Source organism: Narcine bancroftii, chromosome 8 (genome assembly GCF_036971445.1).
Source record: "Narcine bancroftii isolate sNarBan1 chromosome 8, sNarBan1.hap1, whole genome shotgun sequence".
Taxonomy (NCBI): Eukaryota; Metazoa; Chordata; class Chondrichthyes; order Torpediniformes; family Narcinidae; genus Narcine; species Narcine bancroftii.
This window is the reverse complement of record NC_091476.1, coordinates 66,506,008-66,527,956: the sequence shown is the minus strand read 5'-3', so window position 1 is coordinate 66,527,956 and position 21,949 is coordinate 66,506,008. Positions and strand designations below refer to the sequence as shown.

The 21,949-nt window shown below is 59.1% G+C and overlaps 1 protein-coding gene across 1 annotated transcript in view; it reads left to right on the top strand.

Moving 5' to 3' along the window:
- LOC138742039 (mucin-2-like) overlaps nucleotides 1–21,949 on the top strand; it is a 198,115-nt gene that overhangs the window by 28,444 nt on the left and 147,722 nt on the right. Inside the window, exons 4-6 of the mRNA XM_069896231.1 lie at nucleotides 15,158–15,346; nucleotides 17,855–17,926; nucleotides 21,131–21,317. Coding sequence (XP_069752332.1) covers nucleotides 15,158–15,346; nucleotides 17,855–17,926; nucleotides 21,131–21,317 — 448 coding nt within the window. The remainder of the gene's footprint in view (nucleotides 1–15,157; nucleotides 15,347–17,854; nucleotides 17,927–21,130; nucleotides 21,318–21,949) is intronic.

The following is a 21,949-nucleotide window of genomic DNA, read 5'->3' as shown; positions in this document are numbered from 1 at the left end:
TTCCCACCCATTCCCCTGGAAGGATTCCATTCCCTTCTCTTGCACCCAGTCCCCTGCAAGGACTCCCTCCACTTCTCTCCCGCCCAGACCCCTGCAAGTGTTCCCTCCCACCCAGTCCCCTGCAAGGATTCCATCCCCTTCCCTCCCACCCAGTCCCCTCCAAGGATTCCCTTCCCTTTCTCTCCCACCCAGTCCCTTGCAAGGGTTTCATACCCCCTTCTCTCCCACCCAGTCCCTGCAAGGATTCCCTCCCAGTCTATCTCATCCAGTCCCTGCAAGGATTCCCTCCCTCCCAGTCCCCTGCAAAGATTCATTTCCCTTCTCTTGCACCCAGTCCCCTGCTAGAATTCCCTCCACTTCTCTCACGCTCAGTCCCCTGCAAGGATTCCCTCCCACCCAGTCCCCTGTAAGGATTCCCTCCCCTTCTCTCCCACTCAGTCCACTGCAAGGATTCCCTCCCCCCTTCTCTCCCAGCCAGTCCCCTGCAAGGATTCCCTCCCCTTCTCTCGCACCCAGTCCCTTGGAAGAATTCCCTCCCTTTCTCTCCCACCCAGTCCCCTGCAAAGATTCCATCCCGTTCCCTCCCACCCAGTCCCCTGCAAGGATTCCCTTCATTTCTCTCCCACTCATTCCCTTGGAAGGATTTCATTCTCTTCTCTTTCACCCAGTCCCCTGCAAGGATTCCCTCCACTTCTTTCCCACCCAGTCCCCTGCAAGGATCCCTCCCACCCATTCCACTGGAAGTATTCCATTCCCTTCTCTTGCTCCCAGTCCCCTGCAAGGATTCCCTGCACTTCTCTCCCGCCCAGTCCCCTGCAAGGATTCCCTCCCACCCAGTCCCCTGCAAGGATTCCCTCGTCTTCTCTCCCGCCCAGTCCCCTGCAAGTGTTCCCTCCCACCCAGTCTCCTGCAAGGATTCTGTCCCATTCCCCCCACCCAGTCCCCTGCAAGGATTCCCTCCCCTTTCTCTCCCACCCAGTCCCTTGCAAGGGTTCCATCCCCCCTTCTCCCCACCCAATCCCTTGGAAGGATTCCCTCCCCTTCTATCTCGCCCAGTCCTACAAGGATTCCCTCCCACCCAGTCCCCTGCAAGGATTCCATTCCCTTCTCTTGCACCCAGTCCCCTGCAAGGATTCCCTCCAATTCTCTCCCGCCCAGTCCCTGCAATGATTCCCTCCCACCCAGTCCCCTGCAAGGACTCCCTCCCCCTTGTTTCCCACTCAGTCCCCTGCAAGGATTCCCTCCCCCCTTCTCTCCCAGCCAGACCCCTGCAAGGATTCCATTCCCTTCTCTTGCACCCAGTCCCCTGCAAGGATTCCCTCCACTTCTCTCCCACCCTGTCCCCTGCAAGTGTTCCCTCCCACCCAGTCCCCCTCCAAGGATTCCCTCCCGTTTCTCTCCCACCCAGTCCCTTGCCAGGGTTCCATCTCCCCTTCTCTCCCACCCAGTCCCCTGCAAGGATTCCCCTCTCTTCTCTCCCACTCATTCCCTTGGAAGGATTTCATTCTCTTCTCTTGCACCCAGTCCCCTGCAAGGATTCCCTCCACTTCTTTCCCACCCAGCCCCCTGAAAGGATTCCTTCCCACCCATTCCCCTGGAAGGATTCCATTCCCTTCTCTTGCACACAGTCCCCTGCAAGGACTCCCTCCACTTCTCTCCCACCCAGTCCCCTGCAAGTGTTCCCTCCCACCCAGTCCCCTGCAAGGATTCCATCCCCTTCCCTCCCACCCAGTCCCCTGCAAGAATTCCCTTCCACCCAGTCCCCTGCAAGAATTCCCTCCCACCCAGTCCCCTGCAAGGATTCCATCCCCTTCTTCTCCTGCCCAGTCCAATGAAAGGATTCCTCCCCTTCTCTCCCACCCATTCCCTTGGAAGGATTCCATTCTCTCATGCCCAGTTTACTGCAAGGATTCCCACCCCCTTCTCTCCAACCCAGTCTCCTGCAAGGATTCCACTCCCTTTCTCTCCCGCCCAGTCCCTTGCAAGGGTTCCCTCACCCCTCTCTCCCACCCAATCCCCTTCAAGGATTCCATCCCCTTCTCTACCGCCCAGTCCCATGCAAGGATTCCCTCCCCGTTCTCTCCCACCCCGTACCCTGCAAGGATTCCCGCCCCCTTCTCTCCCACCCACTCCCCTGCAAGGATTCCCTACCCTTCTCTCCCGCCCATTCCACTGCAAGGATTCCATTCCCTTCTCTTGCACACAGTCCCCTTCAAGGTTTCCCTCCACTTCTCTTCCACCCAGTACCCTGCAAGGATTCCCTCGCACTCAGTCCCCTGCAAGGATTCCGTCCCACCAAGTCCCCTGCAAGGATGATTCCCTCCCCTTCTCTCCCACCCAGTCCCCTGCAAGGGCTCCCTCCCCTTCTTTCTCACCCAGTCCCCTGCAAGGATTCCCTCCCACCCAGTCACATGCAAAGATTCCATTCCCTTCCCTTGCACCCAGTCCCCTGCAAGGATTCCCCCCCCTTCTGTCCCGCCCAGTCCCCTGCAAGATTCCCTCCCACACAGTCCCCTGCAAGGATTCCATACCCTTCTCTCCCGCCCAGTCCCCTGCAAGGATTCCCTCCCGCTATTCTCCTACCCAGTCCCCTGCAAGGATTCCCTCCCACCCAATCCCCTGCAAGAATTCCATTCTCTTCTCTTTCACCCAGTCCCCAGCAAGGACTCACTCCCCTACTCTCCTGCCCAGTGCACTGCAAGGATTCCCTCCCATGCAGCCCCCTGCAAGGATTCCATCCCCTTCTCACCCGCCCAGTCCCATAAAAGGATTTTCTCCCCCTTCTCTCCCACCCAGTCCCCTGAAAGGACTCCCTCCCCTTCTTTCTCACCCAATCCCTGCAATGATTCCGTCCCCTTCACTCCCTCCCAGTCCCCTACAAGGATACCATCCCTTTACCTCCCACCCAGTCCCTTGCAAGGATACCCCCGCCTTCCCTCCCACCCAGTCCCCTGCAAGGATTCCTGCACGTTCTCTCCCACACAGTCCCCGGGGAGGATTCCCTCCCATTCCCCCCCACCCATTCCCCTGCAAGGATTCCCTCCCCTTTCTCTCCCACCCAGACCCTTGCAAGGGTTCAATCTCCCCTTCTCTCCCACCCAGTCCCCTGCAAGGATTCCCTCCCCTTCTATCCTGCCTAGTCCCAGCAAGGATGCCATCCCCGTCCCTCCCACACAGGCCCCTGCAAAGATTCCATTCCCTTCTCTTTCACCCAGTCCCCTGCAAGGATTCCCTCCCCTTCTCTCACACCCAGTCCCCTGCAAGGATTCCCTCCCACCCAGTCCCCTGCAAGGATTCTTTCCCCTTCTCTCCCACCCAGTCCCCTGCAAGGATTCCATCCCCTTTCTCTCCCACCCAGTCCCTTGCAAGGGTTCCATCTACCCTTCTCTCCCACCCAGTCCCCTGCAATGATTCCCTCCCCATCTATCCCGCCCAGTCCCTGCAAGGATTCCCTCCCACCCAGTCCCTGCAAGGATTCCCTCCCCTTCTCTCCCACTCAGTCCCCTGCAAGGATTCCCTTTCCCCTTCTCTCCCAGCCAGTCCCCTGCAAGGATTCCCTCTCCTTCTCTCGCACCCAGTCCCTTGCAAGAATTCCCTCCCTTTCTCTCCCACCCAGTCCCCTGCAAGGATTCCCTCCACTTCTTTCCCACCCAGTCCCCTGCAAGGATTCCCTCCCACCCATCCACTGGAAGTATTCCATTCCCTTCTCTTGCACCCAGTCCCCGGCAAGGATTCCCACCCCTTTTCTCCCCCCCAGTCCCCGGCAAGAATTCCCTCCCACCCAGTCCCCTGCAAGGATTCCATCCCCTTCTCTCCTGCCCAGTCCAATGAAAGGATTCCCTCCACCTTCTGTCCCACCCTGTCCCCTACAAGGATTCCCTCCCCTTCTCTCCCACCCAGTCCCCTGCAAGGATTCCGTCCCATTCCTCCCACCCAGTCCCTGCAAGGATTCCCTCCCATCCAGTCCCCTGCAAGGATTCCATTCCCTTCTCTTGCACCAAGTCCCCTGCAAGGATTCCCTCCACTTCACTCCCGCCCAGTCCACTGCAAGGATTCCCTCCCACAAAGTCCCCTGCAAGGATTCCTTCCACTTCACTCCTGCCCAGTCTGCTGCAAGGATTCCCTCCCACCCAGTCCCCTGCAAGGATTCCCTCCCCCTTATCTCCCACCCTGTTCCCTGCAAGGATTCCCACCCCTTCTCTCCCACCCAGTCCCCTGCAAGGATTCCCTCCCCTTTCTCTCCCACCCAGTCCGCTGCTAGGATTCCCTCCCACCCAGTTCCCTGCAAGGATTCCCTCCCCTTCTCTCCCACCCAGTCCCCTGCAAAGATTCCATCCCCTTTCCTCCCACCCATTCCCCTGCAAGGATTCACTCCCTTTCTCTCCCACCCAGTCCCCTGCAAGTTTTTCATCCCCTTTCCTTCCACCCAGTCCCCTGCAATGATTCCATTCCCTTCTCTTGCACCCAGTCCCCTGCAAGGATTCCCTCCACTTCTCTCCCGCCCAGTCCCCTGCAAGGATTCCCTCCCACCCAGTCGCCTTAAATGATTCCATCACCTTCCCTCCCACACAGTCCCCTGTAAGGATTCCCTCCCATTCCCTCCCACCCAGTCCCCTGCAAGGATTCCCTCCCCTTTCTATCCAACCAAGTCCCTCTAAGAATTCCCTCCCACCCAGTCACCTGCAAGGATTCCATTCCCTTCTCTTGCACCCAGTCCCCTGCAAGGATTCCCTCCCCTTTCTCTCCCACCCAGTCCCCTGCAAGGATTCCCTCAACTTCTCTCCCGCCCAGTCCCCTGCAAGGATTCCCTCCCACCCAGTCGCCTTAAAGGATTCCATCCCCTTGCCTCCCACCCAGTCCCCTGTAAGGATTCCCTCCCATTCCCTCCCACCCAGTCCCCTGCAAGGATTCCCTCCCCTTTCTCTCCAACCAAGTCCCTGTAAGTATTCCCTCCCACCCAGTCACCTGCAAGGATTCCATTCCCTTCTCTTGCACCTAGTCCCCTGCAAGGATTCCCTCCCCTTTCTCTCCCACCCAGTCCCCTGCAAGTATTCCCTTCTCTTCTCTCCCACCCATTCCCTTGGAAGGATTCCATTCTCTTCTCTTGCACCCAGTCCCCTGCAAGGACTCCCTCCACTTCTCTCCCGCCCAGTCCCCTGCAAGTGTTCCCTCCCACCCAGTCCCCTGCAAGGATTCCCTCCACTTCTTTCCCGACCAGCCCCCTGCAAGGATTCCTTCCCACCCATTCCCCTGGAAGGATTCCATTCCCTTCTCTTGCACCCAGTCCCCTGCAAGGACTCCCTCCACTTCTCTCCCGCCCAGTCCCCTGCAAGGGTTCCCTCCCACCCAGACCCCTGCAAGGATTCCATCCCCTTCCCTCCCACCCAGTCCCCTCCAAGGATTCCCTTCCCTTTCTCTCCCACCCTGTCCCTTGCAAGGGTTTCATACCCCCTTCTCTCCCACCCAGTCCCCTGCAAGGATTCCCTCCCCGTCTATCTCATCCAGTCCCTGCAAGGATTCCCTCCCTCCCAGTCCCCTGCAAAGATTCATTTCCCTTCTCTTGCACCCAGTCCCCTGCTAGAATTCCCTCCACTTCTCTCACGCTCAGTCCCCTGCAAGGATTCCCTCCCACCCAGTCCCCTGCAAGGATTCCCTCCCCCTTCTCTCCCACTCAGTCCCCTGCAAGGATTCCTCCCCCCTTCTCTCCCAGCCAGTCCCCTGCAAGGATTCCCTCCCCTTCTCTCGCACCCAGTCCCTTGCAAGAATTCCCTCCCTTTCTCTCCCACCCAGTCCAATGCAAAGATTCCATCCCCTTCCCTCCCACCCAGTCCCCTGCAAGGATTCCCTTCTCTTCTCTCCCACTCATTCCCTTGGAAGGATTTCATTCTCTTCTCTTTCACCCAGTCCCCTGCAAGGATTCCCTCCACTTCTTTCCCACCCAGTCCCCTGCAAGGATTCCCTCCCACCCATTCCACTGGAAGTATTCCATTCCCTTCCCTTGCACCCAGTCCCCTGCAAGGATTCCCCCCCCTTCTGTCCCGCCCAGTCCCCTGCAAGGATTCCCTCCCACACAGTCCCCTGCAAGGATTCCATCCCCTTCTCTCCCGCCCAGTCCCCTGCAAGGATTCCCTCCCGCTATTCTCCTACCCAGTCCCCTGCAAGGATTCCCTCCCACCCAATCCCCTGTAAGAATTCCATTCTCTTCTCTTTCACCCAGTCCCCAGCAAGGACTCGCTCCCCTACTCTCCTGCCCAGTCCACTGCAAGGATTCCCTCCCATGCAACCCCCTGCAAGGATTCCATCCCCTTCTCACCCGCCCAGTCCCATAAAAGGATTTTCTCCCCCTTCTCTCCCACCCAGTCCCCTGAAAGGACTCCCTCCCCTTCTTTCTCACCCAATCCCTGCAATGATTCCGTCCCTTTCACTCCCTCCCAGTCCCCTACAAGGATACCATCCCTTTACCTCCCACCCAGTCCCTTGCAAGGATACCCCCGCCTTCCCTCCCACCCAGTCCCCTGCAAGGATTCCTGCGCGTTCTCTCCCACACAGTCCCCGGGGAGGATTCCCTCCCATTCCCCCCCACCCATTCCCCTGCAAGGATTCCCTCCCCTTTCTCTCCCACCCAGACCCTTGCAAGGGTTCAATCTCCCCTTCTCTCCCACCCAGTCCCCTGCAAGGATTCCCTCCCCTTCTATCCTGCCTAGTCCCAGCAAGGATTCCATCCCCGTCTCTCCCACACAGGCCCCTGCAAAGATTCCATTCCCTTCTCTTGCACCCAGTCCCCTGCAAGGATTCCCTCCCCTTCTCTCACACCCAGTCCCCTGCAAGGATTCCCTCCCACCCAGTCCCCTGCAAGGATTCTTTCCCCTTCTCTCCCACCCAGTCCCCTGCAAGGATTCCATCCCCTTTCTCTCCCACCCAGTCCCTTGCAAGGGTTCCATCTACCCTTCTCTCCCACCCAGTCCCCTGCAATGATTCCCTCCCCATCTATCCCGCCCAGTCCCTGCAAGGATTCCCTCCCACCCAGTTCCCTGCAAGGATTCCCTCCCCTTTCTCTCCCACCCAGACCCTTGCAAGGGTTCCATCTCCCCTTCTCTCCAACCCAGTCCCCTGCAAGGATTCCCTCCCCTTCTCTCCAGCCCAGTCCCAGCAAGGATTCCATCCCCTTCCCTCCCACACAGGCCCCTGCACGGATTCCATTCCCTTCTCTTGCACCCAGTCCCCTGCAAGGATTCCCTCCCCTTCTCTCACGCCCAGTCCCCTGCATGTATTCCCTCCCACCCAGTCCCCTGCAAGGATTCTTTCCCCTTCTCACCCAGCCGGACCCCTGCAAGAATGCCCTCGCCTTCTCTCCCACCCAGTCCCTTGCAAGGATTCCCTCCCTTTCTCTCCCACCCAGTCCCCTGCAAGGATCCCATCCCCTTCCCTCCCACCCATGCCCCTGCAAGGATTCCATTCCCTTCTCTTGCACCCAGTCCCCTGCAAGGATTCCCTCCCCTTCTCTCACGCCCAGTCCCCTGCAAGGATTCCCTCCCACCCAGTCCCCTGCAAGGATTCCATTCCCTTCTCTTGCACCCAGTCCCCTGCAAGGATTCCCTCCACTTCTCTCCCACCCAGTCCCCTGCAAGCGTTGCATCCCAACGAGTCCCATGCAAGGATTCCATCCCCTTCCCTACCACCCTGTCCCCTGCAAGGATTCCGTCCCATTTCCCCCCCCAGTCCCCTACAAGGATTCCCTCCCCTTTCTCTCCCACCCAGTCCCTTGCAAGGGTTCCATCCCCCCTTCTGTCCCACCCAATCCCCTGCAAGGATTCCCTCCACTTCTCTCCCCCCAGTCCCCTGCAAGAGTTCCCTCCCACCCTGTCTCCTGCAAGGATTCCATCCCCTTCTCACCCACCCAGTCCCATGCAAAGATTTCGTCCCATTCCCCCCCACCCAGTCCCCTGCAAGGATTCCCTCCCCTTTCTCTCCCACCCAGTCCCTTGCAAGGGTTCCATCCCCCCTTCTCTCCCACCCAGTCCCCTGTAAGGATTCCCTCCCAACCAGTCCACTGCAAGGATTCGCTCCCGATCTCTCCCACCCAGTCCCCTGCAAGGATTCCCTGCACTTCTCTCCCGCCCAGTCCCCTGCAAGGATTCCCTCCCACCCAGTCCCCTGCAAGGATTCCCTCGTCTTCTCTCCCGCCCAGTCCCCTGCAAGTGTTCCCTCCCACCCAGTCTCCTGCAAGGATTCTGTCCCATTCCCCCCACCCAGTCCCCTGCAAGGATTCCCTCCCCTTTCTCTCCCACCCAGTCCCTTGCAAGGGTTCCATCCCCCCTTCTCCCCCACCCAATCCCTTGGAAGGATTCCCTCCCCTTCTATCTCGCCCAGTCCCTACAAGGATTCCCTCCCACCCAGTCCCCTGCAAGGATTCCATTCCCTTCTCTTGCACCCAGTCCCCTGCAAGGATTCCCTCCAATTCTCTCCCGCCCAGTCCCCTGCAATGATTCCCTCCCACCCAGTCCCCTGCAAGGACTCCCTCCCCCTTGTTTCCCACTCAGTCCCCTGCAAGGATTCCCTCCCCCCTTCTCTCCCAGCCAGACCCCTGCAAGGATTCCATTCCCTTCTCTTGCACCCAGTCCCCTGCAAGGATTCCCTCCACTTCTCTCCCACCCTGTCCCCTGCAAGTGTTCCCTCCCACCCAGTCCCCTCCAAGGATTCCCTCCCGTTTCTCTCCCACCCAGTCCCTTGCCAGGGTTCCATCTCCCCTTCTCTCCCACCCAGTCCCCTGCAAGGATTCCCCTCTCTTCTCTCCCACTCATTCCCTTGGAAGGATTTCATTCTCTTCTCTTGCACCCAGTCCCCTGCAAGGATTCCCTCCACTTCTTTCCCACCCAGCCCCCTGAAAGGATTCCTTCCCACCCATTCCCCTGGAAGGATTCCATTCCCTTCTCTTGCACACAGTCCCCTGCAAGGACTCCCTCCACTTCTCTCCCACCCAGTCCCCTGCAAGTGTTCCCTCCCACCCAGTCCCCTGCAAGGATTCCATCCCCTTCCCTCCCACCCAGTCCCCTGCAAGAATTCCCTCCCACCCAGTCCCCTGCAAGAATTCCCTCCCACCCAGTCCCCTGCAAGGATTCCATCCCCTTCTTCTCCTGCCCAGTCCAATGAAAGGATTCCCTCCCCTTCTCTCCCACCCATTCCCTTGGAAGGATTCCATTCTCTCATGCCCAGTTTACTGCAAGGATTCCCACCCCCTTCTCTCCAACCCAGTCTCCTGCAAGGATTCCCTCCCTTTCTCTCCCGCCCAGTCCCTTGCAAGGGTTCCCTCACCCCTTCTCTCCCACCCAATCCCCTTCAAGGATTCCATCCCCTTCTCTACCGCCCAGTCCCATGCAAGGATTCCCTCCCCGTTCTCTCCCACCCCGTACCCTGCAAGGATTCCCGCCCCCTTCTCTCCCACCCACTCCCCTGCAAGGATTCCCTACCCTTCTCTCCCGCCCATTCCACTGCAAGGATTCCATTCCCTTCTCTTGCACACAGTCCCCTTCAAGGTTTCCCTCCACTTCTCTTCCACCCAGTACCCTGCAAGGATTCCCTCGCACTCAGTCCCCTGCAAGGATTCCGTCCCACCAAGTCCCCTGCAAGGATGATTCCCTCCCCCTTCTCTCCCACCCAGTCCCCTGCAAGGGCTCCCTCCCCTTCTTTCTCACCCAGTCCCCTGCAAGGATTCCCTCCCACCCAGTCACATGCAAAGATTCCATTCCCTTCCCTTGCACCCAGTCCCCTGCAAGGATTCCCCCCCCTTCTGTCCCGCCCAGTCCCCTGCAAGGATTCCCTCCCACACAGTCCCCTGCAAGGATTCCATACCCTTCTCTCCCGCCCAGTCCCCTGCAAGGATTCCCTCCCGCTATTCTCCTACCCAGTCCCCTGCAAGGATTCCCTCCCACCCAATCCCCTGCAAGAATTCCATTCTCTTCTCTTTCACCCAGTCCCCAGCAAGGACTCACTCCCCTACTCTCCTGCCCAGTGCACTGCAAGGATTCCCTCCCATGCAGCCCCCTGCAAGGATTCCATCCCCTTCTCACCCGCCCAGTCCCATAAAAGGATTTTCTCCCCCTTCTCTCCCACCCAGTCCCCTGAAAGGACTCCCTCCCCTTCTTTCTCACCCAATCCCTGCAATGATTCCGTCCCCTTCACTCCCTCCCAGTCCCCTACAAGGATACCATCCCTTTACCTCCCACCCAGTCCCTTGCAAGGATACCCCCGCCTTCCCTCCCACCCAGTCCCCTGCAAGGATTCCTGCACGTTCTCTCCCACACAGTCCCCGGGGAGGATTCCCTCCCATTCCCCCCCACCCATTCCCCTGCAAGGATTCCCTCCCCTTTCTCTCCCACCCAGACCCTTGCAAGGGTTCAATCTCCCCTTCTCTCCCACCCAGTCCCCTGCAAGGATTCCCTCCCCTTCTATCCTGCCTAGTCCCAGCAAGGATGCCATCCCCGTCCCTCCCACACAGGCCCCTGCAAAGATTCCATTCCCTTCTCTTTCACCCAGTCCCCTGCAAGGATTCCCTCCCCTTCTCTCACACCCAGTCCCCTGCAAGGATTCCCTCCCACCCAGTCCCCTGCAAGGATTCTTTCCCCTTCTCTCCCACCCAGTCCCCTGCAAGGATTCCATCCCCTTTCTCTCCCACCCAGTCCCTTGCAAGGGTTCCATCTACCCTTCTCTCCCACCCAGTCCCCTGCAATGATTCCCTCCCCATCTATCCCGCCCAGTCCCTGCAAGGATTCCCTCCCACCCAGTCCCCTGCAAGGATTCCCTCCCCCTTCTCTCCCACTCAGTCCCCTGCAAGGATTCCCTTTCCCCTTCTCTCCCAGCCAGTCCCCTGCAAGGATTCCCTCTCCTTCTCTCGCACCCAGTCCCTTGCAAGAATTCCCTCCCTTTCTCTCCCACCCAGTCCCCTGCAAGGATTCCCTCCACTTCTTTCCCACCCAGTCCCCTGCAAGGATTCCCTCCCACCCATTCCACTGGAAGTATTCCATTCCCTTCTCTTGCACCCAGTCCCCGGCAAGGATTCCCACCCCTTTTCTCCCCCCCAGTCCCCGGCAAGAATTCCCTCCCACCCAGTCCCCTGCAAGGATTCCATCCCCTTCTCTCCTGCCCAGTCCAATGAAAGGATTCCCTCCACCTTCTGTCCCACCCTGTCCCCTACAAGGATTCCCTCCCCTTCTCTCCCACCCAGTCCCCTGCAAGGATTCCGTCCCATTCCTCCCACCCAGTCCCTGCAAGGATTCCCTCCCATCCAGTCCCCTGCAAGGATTCCATTCCCTTCTCTTGCACCAAGTCCCCTGCAAGGATTCCCTCCACTTCACTCCCGCCCAGTCCACTGCAAGGATTCCCTCCCACAAAGTCCCCTGCAAGGATTCCTTCCACTTCACTCCTGCCCAGTCTGCTGCAAGGATTCCCTCCCACCCAGTCCCCTGCAAGGATTCCCTCCCCCTTATCTCCCACCCTGTTCCCTGCAAGGATTCCCACCCCTTCTCTCCCACCCAGTCCCCTGCAAGGATTCCCTCCCCTTTCTCTCCCACCCAGTCCGCTGCTAGGATTCCCTCCCACCCAGTTCCCTGCAAGGATTCCCTCCCCTTCTCTCCCACCCAGTCCCCTGCAAAGATTCCATCCCCTTTCCTCCCACCCATTCCCCTGCAAGGATTCACTCCCTTTCTCTCCCACCCAGTCCCCTGCAAGTTTTTCATCCCCTTTCCTTCCACCCAGTCCCCTGCAATGATTCCATTCCCTTCTCTTGCACCCAGTCCCCTGCAAGGATTCCCTCCACTTCTCTCCCGCCCAGTCCCCTGCAAGGATTCCCTCCCACCCAGTCGCCTTAAATGATTCCATCACCTTCCCTCCCACACAGTCCCCTGTAAGGATTCCCTCCCATTCCCTCCCACCCAGTCCCCTGCAAGGATTCCCTCCCCTTTCTATCCAACCAAGTCCCTCTAAGAATTCCCTCCCACCCAGTCACCTGCAAGGATTCCATTCCCTTCTCTTGCACCCAGTCCCCTGCAAGGATTCCCTCCCCTTTCTCTCCCACCCAGTCCCCTGCAAGGATTCCCTCAACTTCTCTCCCGCCCAGTCCCCTGCAAGGATTCCCTCCCACCCAGTCGCCTTAAAGGATTCCATCCCCTTGCCTCCCACCCAGTCCCCTGTAAGGATTCCCTCCCATTCCCTCCCACCCAGTCCCCTGCAAGGATTCCCTCCCCTTTCTCTCCAACCAAGTCCCTGTAAGTATTCCCTCCCACCCAGTCACCTGCAAGGATTCCATTCCCTTCTCTTGCACCTAGTCCCCTGCAAGGATTCCCTCCCCTTTCTCTCCCACCCAGTCCCCTGCAAGTATTCCCTTCTCTTCTCTCCCACCCATTCCCTTGGAAGGATTCCATTCTCTTCTCTTGCACCCAGTCCCCTGCAAGGACTCCCTCCACTTCTCTCCCGCCCAGTCCCCTGCAAGTGTTCCCTCCCACCCAGTCCCCTGCAAGGATTCCCTCCACTTCTTTCCCGACCAGCCCCCTGCAAGGATTCCTTCCCACCCATTCCCCTGGAAGGATTCCATTCCCTTCTCTTGCACCCAGTCCCCTGCAAGGACTCCCTCCACTTCTCTCCCGCCCAGTCCCCTGCAAGGGTTCCCTCCCACCCAGACCCCTGCAAGGATTCCATCCCCTTCCCTCCCACCCAGTCCCCTCCAAGGATTCCCTTCCCTTTCTCTCCCACCCTGTCCCTTGCAAGGGTTTCATACCCCCTTCTCTCCCACCCAGTCCCCTGCAAGGATTCCCTCCCCGTCTATCTCATCCAGTCCCTGCAAGGATTCCCTCCCTCCCAGTCCCCTGCAAAGATTCATTTCCCTTCTCTTGCACCCAGTCCCCTGCTAGAATTCCCTCCACTTCTCTCACGCTCAGTCCCCTGCAAGGATTCCCTCCCACCCAGTCCCCTGCAAGGATTCCCTCCCCCTTCTCTCCCACTCAGTCCCCTGCAAGGATTCCCTCCCCCCTTCTCTCCCAGCCAGTCCCCTGCAAGGATTCCCTCCCCTTCTCTCGCACCCAGTCCCTTGCAAGAATTCCCTCCCTTTCTCTCCCACCCAGTCCAATGCAAAGATTCCATCCCCTTCCCTCCCACCCAGTCCCCTGCAAGGATTCCCTTCTCTTCTCTCCCACTCATTCCCTTGGAAGGATTTCATTCTCTTCTCTTTCACCCAGTCCCCTGCAAGGATTCCCTCCACTTCTTTCCCACCCAGTCCCCTGCAAGGATTCCCTCCCACCCATTCCACTGGAAGTATTCCATTCCCTTCCCTTGCACCCAGTCCCCTGCAAGGATTCCCCCCCCTTCTGTCCCGCCCAGTCCCCTGCAAGGATTCCCTCCCACACAGTCCCCTGCAAGGATTCCATCCCCTTCTCTCCCGCCCAGTCCCCTGCAAGGATTCCCTCCCGCTATTCTCCTACCCAGTCCCCTGCAAGGATTCCCTCCCACCCAATCCCCTGTAAGAATTCCATTCTCTTCTCTTTCACCCAGTCCCCAGCAAGGACTCGCTCCCCTACTCTCCTGCCCAGTCCACTGCAAGGATTCCCTCCCATGCAACCCCCTGCAAGGATTCCATCCCCTTCTCACCCGCCCAGTCCCATAAAAGGATTTTCTCCCCCTTCTCTCCCACCCAGTCCCCTGAAAGGACTCCCTCCCCTTCTTTCTCACCCAATCCCTGCAATGATTCCGTCCCTTTCACTCCCTCCCAGTCCCCTACAAGGATACCATCCCTTTACCTCCCACCCAGTCCCTTGCAAGGATACCCCCGCCTTCCCTCCCACCCAGTCCCCTGCAAGGATTCCTGCGCGTTCTCTCCCACACAGTCCCCGGGGAGGATTCCCTCCCATTCCCCCCCACCCATTCCCCTGCAAGGATTCCCTCCCCTTTCTCTCCCACCCAGACCCTTGCAAGGGTTCAATCTCCCCTTCTCTCCCACCCAGTCCCCTGCAAGGATTCCCTCCCCTTCTATCCTGCCTAGTCCCAGCAAGGATTCCATCCCCGTCTCTCCCACACAGGCCCCTGCAAAGATTCCATTCCCTTCTCTTGCACCCAGTCCCCTGCAAGGATTCCCTCCCCTTCTCTCACACCCAGTCCCCTGCAAGGATTCCCTCCCACCCAGTCCCCTGCAAGGATTCTTTCCCCTTCTCTCCCACCCAGTCCCCTGCAAGGATTCCATCCCCTTTCTCTCCCACCCAGTCCCTTGCAAGGGTTCCATCTACCCTTCTCTCCCACCCAGTCCCCTGCAATGATTCCCTCCCCATCTATCCCGCCCAGTCCCTGCAAGGATTCCCTCCCACCCAGTTCCCTGCAAGGATTCCCTCCCCTTTCTCTCCCACCCAGACCCTTGCAAGGGTTCCATCTCCCCTTCTCTCCAACCCAGTCCCCTGCAAGGATTCCCTCCCCTTCTCTCCAGCCCAGTCCCAGCAAGGATTCCATCCCCTTCCCTCCCACACAGGCCCCTGCACGGATTCCATTCCCTTCTCTTGCACCCAGTCCCCTGCAAGGATTCCCTCCCCTTCTCTCACGCCCAGTCCCCTGCATGTATTCCCTCCCACCCAGTCCCCTGCAAGGATTCTTTCCCCTTCTCACCCAGCCGGACCCCTGCAAGAATGCCCTCGCCTTCTCTCCCACCCAGTCCCTTGCAAGGATTCCCTCCCTTTCTCTCCCACCCAGTCCCCTGCAAGGATCCCATCCCCTTCCCTCCCACCCATGCCCCTGCAAGGATTCCATTCCCTTCTCTTGCACCCAGTCCCCTGCAAGGATTCCCTCCCCTTCTCTCACGCCCAGTCCCCTGCAAGGATTCCCTCCCACCCAGTCCCCTGCAAGGATTCCATTCCCTTCTCTTGCACCCAGTCCCCTGCAAGGATTCCCTCCACTTCTCTCCCACCCAGTCCCCTGCAAGCGTTGCATCCCAACGAGTCCCATGCAAGGATTCCATCCCCTTCCCTACCACCCTGTCCCCTGCAAGGATTCCGTCCCATTTCCCCCCCCAGTCCCCTACAAGGATTCCCTCCCCTTTCTCTCCCACCCAGTCCCTTGCAAGGGTTCCATCCCCCCTTCTGTCCCACCCAATCCCCTGCAAGGATTCCCTCCACTTCTCTCCCCCCAGTCCCCTGCAAGAGTTCCCTCCCACCCTGTCTCCTGCAAGGATTCCATCCCCTTCTCACCCACCCAGTCCCATGCAAAGATTTCGTCCCATTCCCCCCCACCCAGTCCCCTGCAAGGATTCCCTCCCCTTTCTCTCCCACCCAGTCCCTTGCAAGGGTTCCATCCCCCCTTCTCTCCCACCCAGTCCCCTGTAAGGATTCCCTCCCAACCAGTCCACTGCAAGGATTCGCTCCCGATCTCTCCCACCCAGTCCCCTGCAAGGATTCCCTGCACTTCTCTCCCGCCCAGTCCTCTGCAAGGATTTCCTCCCGCTCAGTCCCCTGCAAGGATTCCCTCCCCCTTCTCTCCCACTCAGTCCCCTGCAACGATTCCCTTCCCTCTTCTCTCCCAGCCAGTCCCCTGCAAGGATTCACTCCCCTTCTACCCCGCCAATCCCTGCAAGCATTCCCTCCCACCCAGTCCCTTGAAAGGGTTCCATCCCCCCTTCTCTCCCACCAAGTCCCCGGCAAGGATTCCCTCCACTTCTCTCCCGCCCAGTCCCCTGCAAGGATTCCTTCCACTTCTCTCCCGCCCAGTCCCCAGCAAGGATTCCCTCCACCCTTCTCTCCCAGCCAGTCCCCTGCAAGGATTCCCTCCCCTTCTCTCCCGCCCAGTCCAATGAAAGGATTCCCTCCCCCTTCCCTCCCACACTGTTCCCTGCAAGGATTCCCTCCCCTTGTGTCCCACCCAGTCCCCTGCAAGGATTCCCTCCTCTTTTCTCCAGCCCAGTACCCTGCAAGGATTCCTTTCCCTCCTCTTGCACCCAGTCCCCGGCAAGGATTCCCACCCCTTTTCTCCCCCCCAGTCCCCTGCAAGAATTCCCTCCCACCCAGTCCCCCTGCAAGGATTCCATCCCCTTCTCTCCTGCCCAGTCCAATGAAAGGATTCCCTCCACCTTCTCTCCCACCCTGTCCCCTACAAGGATTCCCTCCCCTTCCCTCCCACCCAGTCCCTGCAAGGATTCCCTCCCATCCAGTCCCCTGCAAGGATTCCATTCCCTTCTCTTGCACCAAGTCCCCTGCAAGGATTCCCTCCACTTCACTCCCGCCCAGTCCACTGCAAGGATTCCCTCCCACAAAGTCCCCTTAAAGGATTCCTTCCACTTCACTCCCGCCCAGTCCGCTGCAAGGATTCCCTCCCACCCAGTCCCCTGCAAGGATTCCCTCCCCCTTATCTCCCACCCTGTTCCCTGCAAGGATTCCCACCCCTTCTCTCCCACCCAGTCCCCTGCAAGGATTCTCCTCCACTTTACTCCCGCCCAGTCCGCTGCAAGGATTCCCTCCCACCCAGTTCCCTGCAAGGATTCCCTCCCCTTCTCTCCCACCCAGTCCCCTGCAAGGATTCGCTCCCCTTCTCTCCCACCCAGTCCCCTGCAAAGATTCCATCCCCTTTCCTCCCACCCAGTCCCCTGCAAGGTTTCACTCCCTTTCTCTCCACCCAGTCCACTGCAAGTTTTTCATCCCCTTCCCTTCCACCCAGTCCCCTGCAATGATTCCATTCCCTTCTCTTGCACCCAGTCCCCTGCAAGGATTCCCTCCACTTCACTCCTGCCCAGTCCCCTGCAAGGATTCCCTCCCACCCAGTCGCCTTAAAGGATTCCATCCCCTTCCCTCCCACCCAGTCCCCTGTAAGGATTCCCTCCCATTCCCTCCCACCCTGTCCCCTGCATGGATTCCCTCCCCTTTCTCTCCAACCAAGTCCCTGTAAGTATTCCCTCCCACCCAGTCACCTGCAAGGATTCCATTCCCTTCTCTTGCACCCAGTCCCCTGCAAGGATTCCCTCCCCTTTCTCTCCCACCCAGTCCCCTGCAAGGATTCCCTCAACTTCTCTCCCGCCCAGTCCCCTGCAAGGATTCCCTCCCACCCAGTCGCCTTATAGGATTCCATCCCCTTGCCTCCCACCCAGTCCCCTGTAAGGATTCCCTCCCATTCCCTCCCACCCAGTCCCCTGCAAGGATTCCCTCCCCTTTCTCTCCAACCAAGTCCCTGTAAGTATTCCCTCCCACCCAGTCACCTGCAAGGATTCCATTCCCTTCTCTTGCACCTAGTCCCCTGCAAGGATTCCCTCCCCTTTCTCTCTCACCCAGTCCCCTGCAAGGGTTCCATCCCCCCTTCTCTCCCACCCAGTCCCCTGCAAGGATTCCCTTCTCTTCTCTCCCACCCATTCCCTTGGAAGGATTCCATTCTCTTCTCTTGCACCCAGTCCCCTGCAAGGACTCCCTCCACTTCTCTCCCGCCCAGTCCCCTGCAAGTGTTCCCTCCCACCCAGTCCCCTGCAAGGATTCCCTCCACTTCTTTCCCGACCAGCCCCCTGCAAGGATTCCTTCCCACCCATTCCCCTGGAAGGATTCCATTCCCTTCTCTTGCACCCAGTCCCCTGCAAGGACTCCCTCCACTTCTCTCCCGCCCAGTCCCCTGCAAGTGTTCCCTCCCACCCAGTCCCCTGCAAGGATTCCATCCCCTTCCCTCCCACCCAGTCCCCTCCAAGGATTCCCTTCCCTTTCTCTCCCACCCAGTCCCTTGCAAGGGTTTCATACCCCCTTCTCTCCCACCCAGTCCCCTGCAAGGATTCCCTCCCAGTCTATCTCATCCAGTCCCTGCAAGGATTCCCTCCCTCCCAGTCCCCTGCAAAGATTCATTTCCCTTCTCTTGCACCCAGTCCCCTGCTAGAATTCCCTCCACTACTCTCACGCTCAGTCCCCTGCAAGGATTCCCTCCCACCCAGTCCCCTGTAAGGATTCCCTCCCCCTTCTCTCCCACTCAGTCCACTGCAAGGATTCCCTCACCCCTTCTCTCCCAGCCAGTCCCCTGCAAGGATTCCCTCCCCTTCTCTCGCACCCAGTCCCTTGGAAGAATTCCCTCCCTTTCTCTCCCACCCAGTCCCCTGCAAAGATTCCATCCCCTTCCCTCCCACCCAGTCCCCTGCAAGGATTCCCTTCTCTTCTCTCCCACTCATTCCCTTGGAAGGATTTCATTCTCTTCTCTTTCACCCAGTCCCCTGCAAGGATTCCCTCCACTTCTTTCCCACCCAGTCCCCTGCAAGGATTCCCTCCCACCCATTCCACTGGAAGTATTCCATTCCCTTCTCTTGCTCCCAGTCCCCTGCAAGGATTCCCTGCACTTCTCTCCCGCCCAGTCCCCTGCAAGGATTCCCTCCCACCCAGTCCCCTGCAAGGATTCCCTCGTCTTCTCTCCCGCCCAGTCCCCTGCAAGTGTTCCCTCCCACCCAGTCTCCTGCAAGGATTCTGTCCCATTCCCCCCACCCAGTCCCCTGCAAGGATTCCCTCCCCTTTCTCTCCCACCCAGTCCCTTGCAAGGGTTCCATCCCCCCTTCTCCCCCACCCAATCCCTTGGAAGGATTCCCTCCCCTTCTATCTCGCCCAGTCCCTACAAGGATTCCCTCCCACCCAGTCCCCTGCAAGGATTCCATTCCCTTCTCTTGCACCCAGTCCCCTGCAAGGATTCCCTCCAATTCTCTCCCGCCCAGTCCCCTGCAATGATTCCCTCCCACCCAGTCCCCTGCAAGGACTCCCTCCCCCTTGTTTTCCACTCAGTCCCCTGCAAGGATTCCCTCCCCCCTTCTCTCCCAGCCAGACCCCTGCAAGGATTCCATTCCCTTCTCTTGCACCCAGTCCCCTGCAAGGATTCCCTCCACTTCTCTCCCGCCCTGTCCCCTGCAAGTGTTCCCTCCCACCCAGTCCCCTCCAAGGATTCCCTCCCGTTTCTCTCCCACCCAGTCCCTTGCCAGGGTTACATCTCCCCTTCTCTCCCACCCAGTCCCCTGCAAGGATTCCCTTCTCTTCTCTCCCACTCATTCCCTTGGAAGGATTTCATTCTCTTCTCTTGCACCCAGTCCCCTGCAAGGATTCCCTCCAGTTCTTTCCCACCCAGCCCCCTGCAAGGATTCCTTCCCACCCATTCCCCTGGAAGGATTCCATTCCCTTCTCTTGCACCCAGTCCCCTGCAAGGACTCCCTCCACTTCTCTCCCACCCAGTCCCCTGCAAGTGTTCCCTCCCACCCAGTCCCCTGCAAGGATTCCATCCCCTTCCCTCCCACCCAGTCCCCTGCAAGAATTCCCTCCCACCCAGTCCCCTGCAAGGATTCCATCCCCTTCTCTCCTGCCCAGTCCAATGAAAGGATTCCCTCCCCTTCTCTCCCACCCATTCCCTTGGAAGGATTCCATTCTCTCATGCCCAGTTTACTGCAAGGATTCCCACCCCCTTCTCTCCAACCCAGTCTCCTGCAAGGATTCCCTCCCTTTCTCTCCCGCCCAGTCCCTTGCAAGGGTTCCCTCACCCCTTCTCACCCACCCAATCCCCTTCAAGGATTCCCTCCACTTCTCTCCCGCCTAGTCCCCTGCAAGGATTTCCTCCCACCCAGTCCCCTGCAAGGATTTCCTCCCACCCAGTGCCCTGCAAGGATTCCCTCCCCTTCTATCTCGTTCAGTCCCTGCAAGGATTCCCTCCCTCCCAGTCCCCTGCAAACATTCATTTCCCTTCTCTTGCACCCAGTCCCCTGCAAGGATTCCCTCCACTTCTCTCCCGCCCTGTCCCCTGCAAGTGTTCCCTCCCACCCAGTCCCCTCCAAGGATTCCCTCCCGTTTCTCTCCCACCCAGTCCCTTGCCAGGGTTACATCTCCCCTTCTCTCCCACCCAGTCCCCTGCAAGGATTCCCTTCTCTTCTCTCCCACTCATTCCCTTGGAAGGATTTCATTCTCTTCTCTTGCACCCAGTCCCCTGCAAGGATTCCCTCCAGTTCTTTCCCACCCAGCCCCCTGCAAGGATTCCTTCCCACCCATTCCCCTGGAAGGATTCCATTCCCTTCTCTTGCACCCAGTCCCCTGCAAGGACTCCCTCCACTTCTCTCCCACCCAGTCCCCTGCAAGTGTTCCCTCCCACCCAGTCCCCTGCAAGGATTCCATCCCCTTCCCTCCCACCCAGTCCCCTGCAAGAATTCCCTCCCACCCAGTCCCCTGCAAGGATTCCATCCCCTTCTCTCCTGCCCAGTCCAATGAAAGGATTCCCTCCCCTTCTCTCCCACCCATTCCCTTGGAAGGATTCCATTCTCTCATGCCCAGTTTACTGCAAGGATTCCCACCCCCTTCTCTCCAACCCAGTCTCCTGCAAGGATTCCCTCCCTTTCTCTCCCGCCCAGTCCCTTGCAAGGGTTCCCTCACCCCTTCTCACCCACCCAATCCCCTTCAAGGATTCCCTCCACTTCTCTCCCGCCTAGTCCCCTGCAAGGATTTCCTCCCACCCAGTCCCCTGCAAGGATTTCCTCCCACCCAGTGCCCTGCAAGGATTCCCTCCCCTTCTATCTCGTTCAGTCCCTGCAAGGATTCCCTCCCTCCCAGTCCCCTGCAAACATTCATTTCCCTTCTCTTGCACCCAGTCCCCTGCTAGAATTCCCTCCACTTCTCTCACGCTCAGTCCCCTGCAAGGATTCCCTCCCACCCAGTCCCCTGCAAGGATTCCCTCCCCCTTCTCTCCCACTCAGTCCCCTGCAAGGATTCCCTCCCCCCTTCTCTCCCAGCCAGTCCCCTGCAAGGATTCCCTCTCCTTCTCTCGCACCCAGTCCCTTGCAAGAATTCCCTCCCTTTCTCTCCCACCCAGTCCCCTGCAAAGATTCCATCCCCTTCCCTCCCACCCAGTCCCTTGCAAGGATTCCCTTCTCTTCTCTCCCACTCATTCCCTTGGAAGGATTTCATTCTCTTCTCTTTCACCCAGTCCCTTGCAAGGATTCCCTCCACTTCTCTCCCGCCTAGTCCCCTGCAAGGATTCCCTCCCACCCAGTCCCCTGCAAGGATTCCCTCCTCTTCTCTCCCGCCCAGTCCCCTCCAAGTATTCCCTCCCACCCAGTCCCTTGCAAGGATTCCGTCCCTTTCTCTCCCACCCAGTCCCCTGCAAGGATTCCATTCCCCTATCTTGCACCCAGTGCCCTACAAGGATTCCCTCGCCTTCTCTTCCGCCCAGTCACCTGCAAGGATTCCCTCCCACCCAGTCCCCTGCAAGGATTCCATCCCCTTCTCTCCCGCCCAGCCCCATGAAAGGATTCCCTCCCCCTTCTCTCCCACCCAGTCCCCTGCAAGGACTCCCTACCCTTCTTTCTCACACAGTCCCCAGTAAGGATTCCCTCCCCTCTCTCCAACTCAGTACCCTGCAAGAATCCCTCCCCTTCTCTCCCACCCTGTCCCCAGCAAGGATTCCATCACTCTTCGCTCCCACCCAGTCCCCTGCAAGGAATCCCTCGCCTTCCCTCCCACCCAGTCCCCTGCAAGGATTCCATTCCTTTATATTCCACCCAGTCCCCTGCAAGGATTCCCACCCTTTCTCTCCCACCCAGTCCCTTGCAAGGGTCCCATCCCCCTTCTCTCCCACCCAGTCCCCTGCAAGGATTCCATCCTCTTCCTTCCCACCCAGTCCCCTGCAAGGATTCTGTCCCATTCCCTCACACCCAGTCCCTGCAAGGATTCCCTCCCACCCAGTCCCCTGCAAGGATTCCATTCCCTTCTCTTGCATCAAGTCCCCTGCAAGGATTCCCTCCACTTCACTCCCGCCCAGTCCGCTGCAAGGATTCCCTCCCACCCAGTCCCCTGCAAGGATTCCCTCCCCCTTCTCTCCCACCCTGTCCCCTGCAAGGATTCCCTCCCCTTCTCTCCCACCCAGTCCCCTGCAAGAATTCCCTCCACTTCACTCCCGCCCAGTCCGCTGCAAGGATTCCCTCCCACCCAGTCCCCTGCAAGGATTCGCTCCC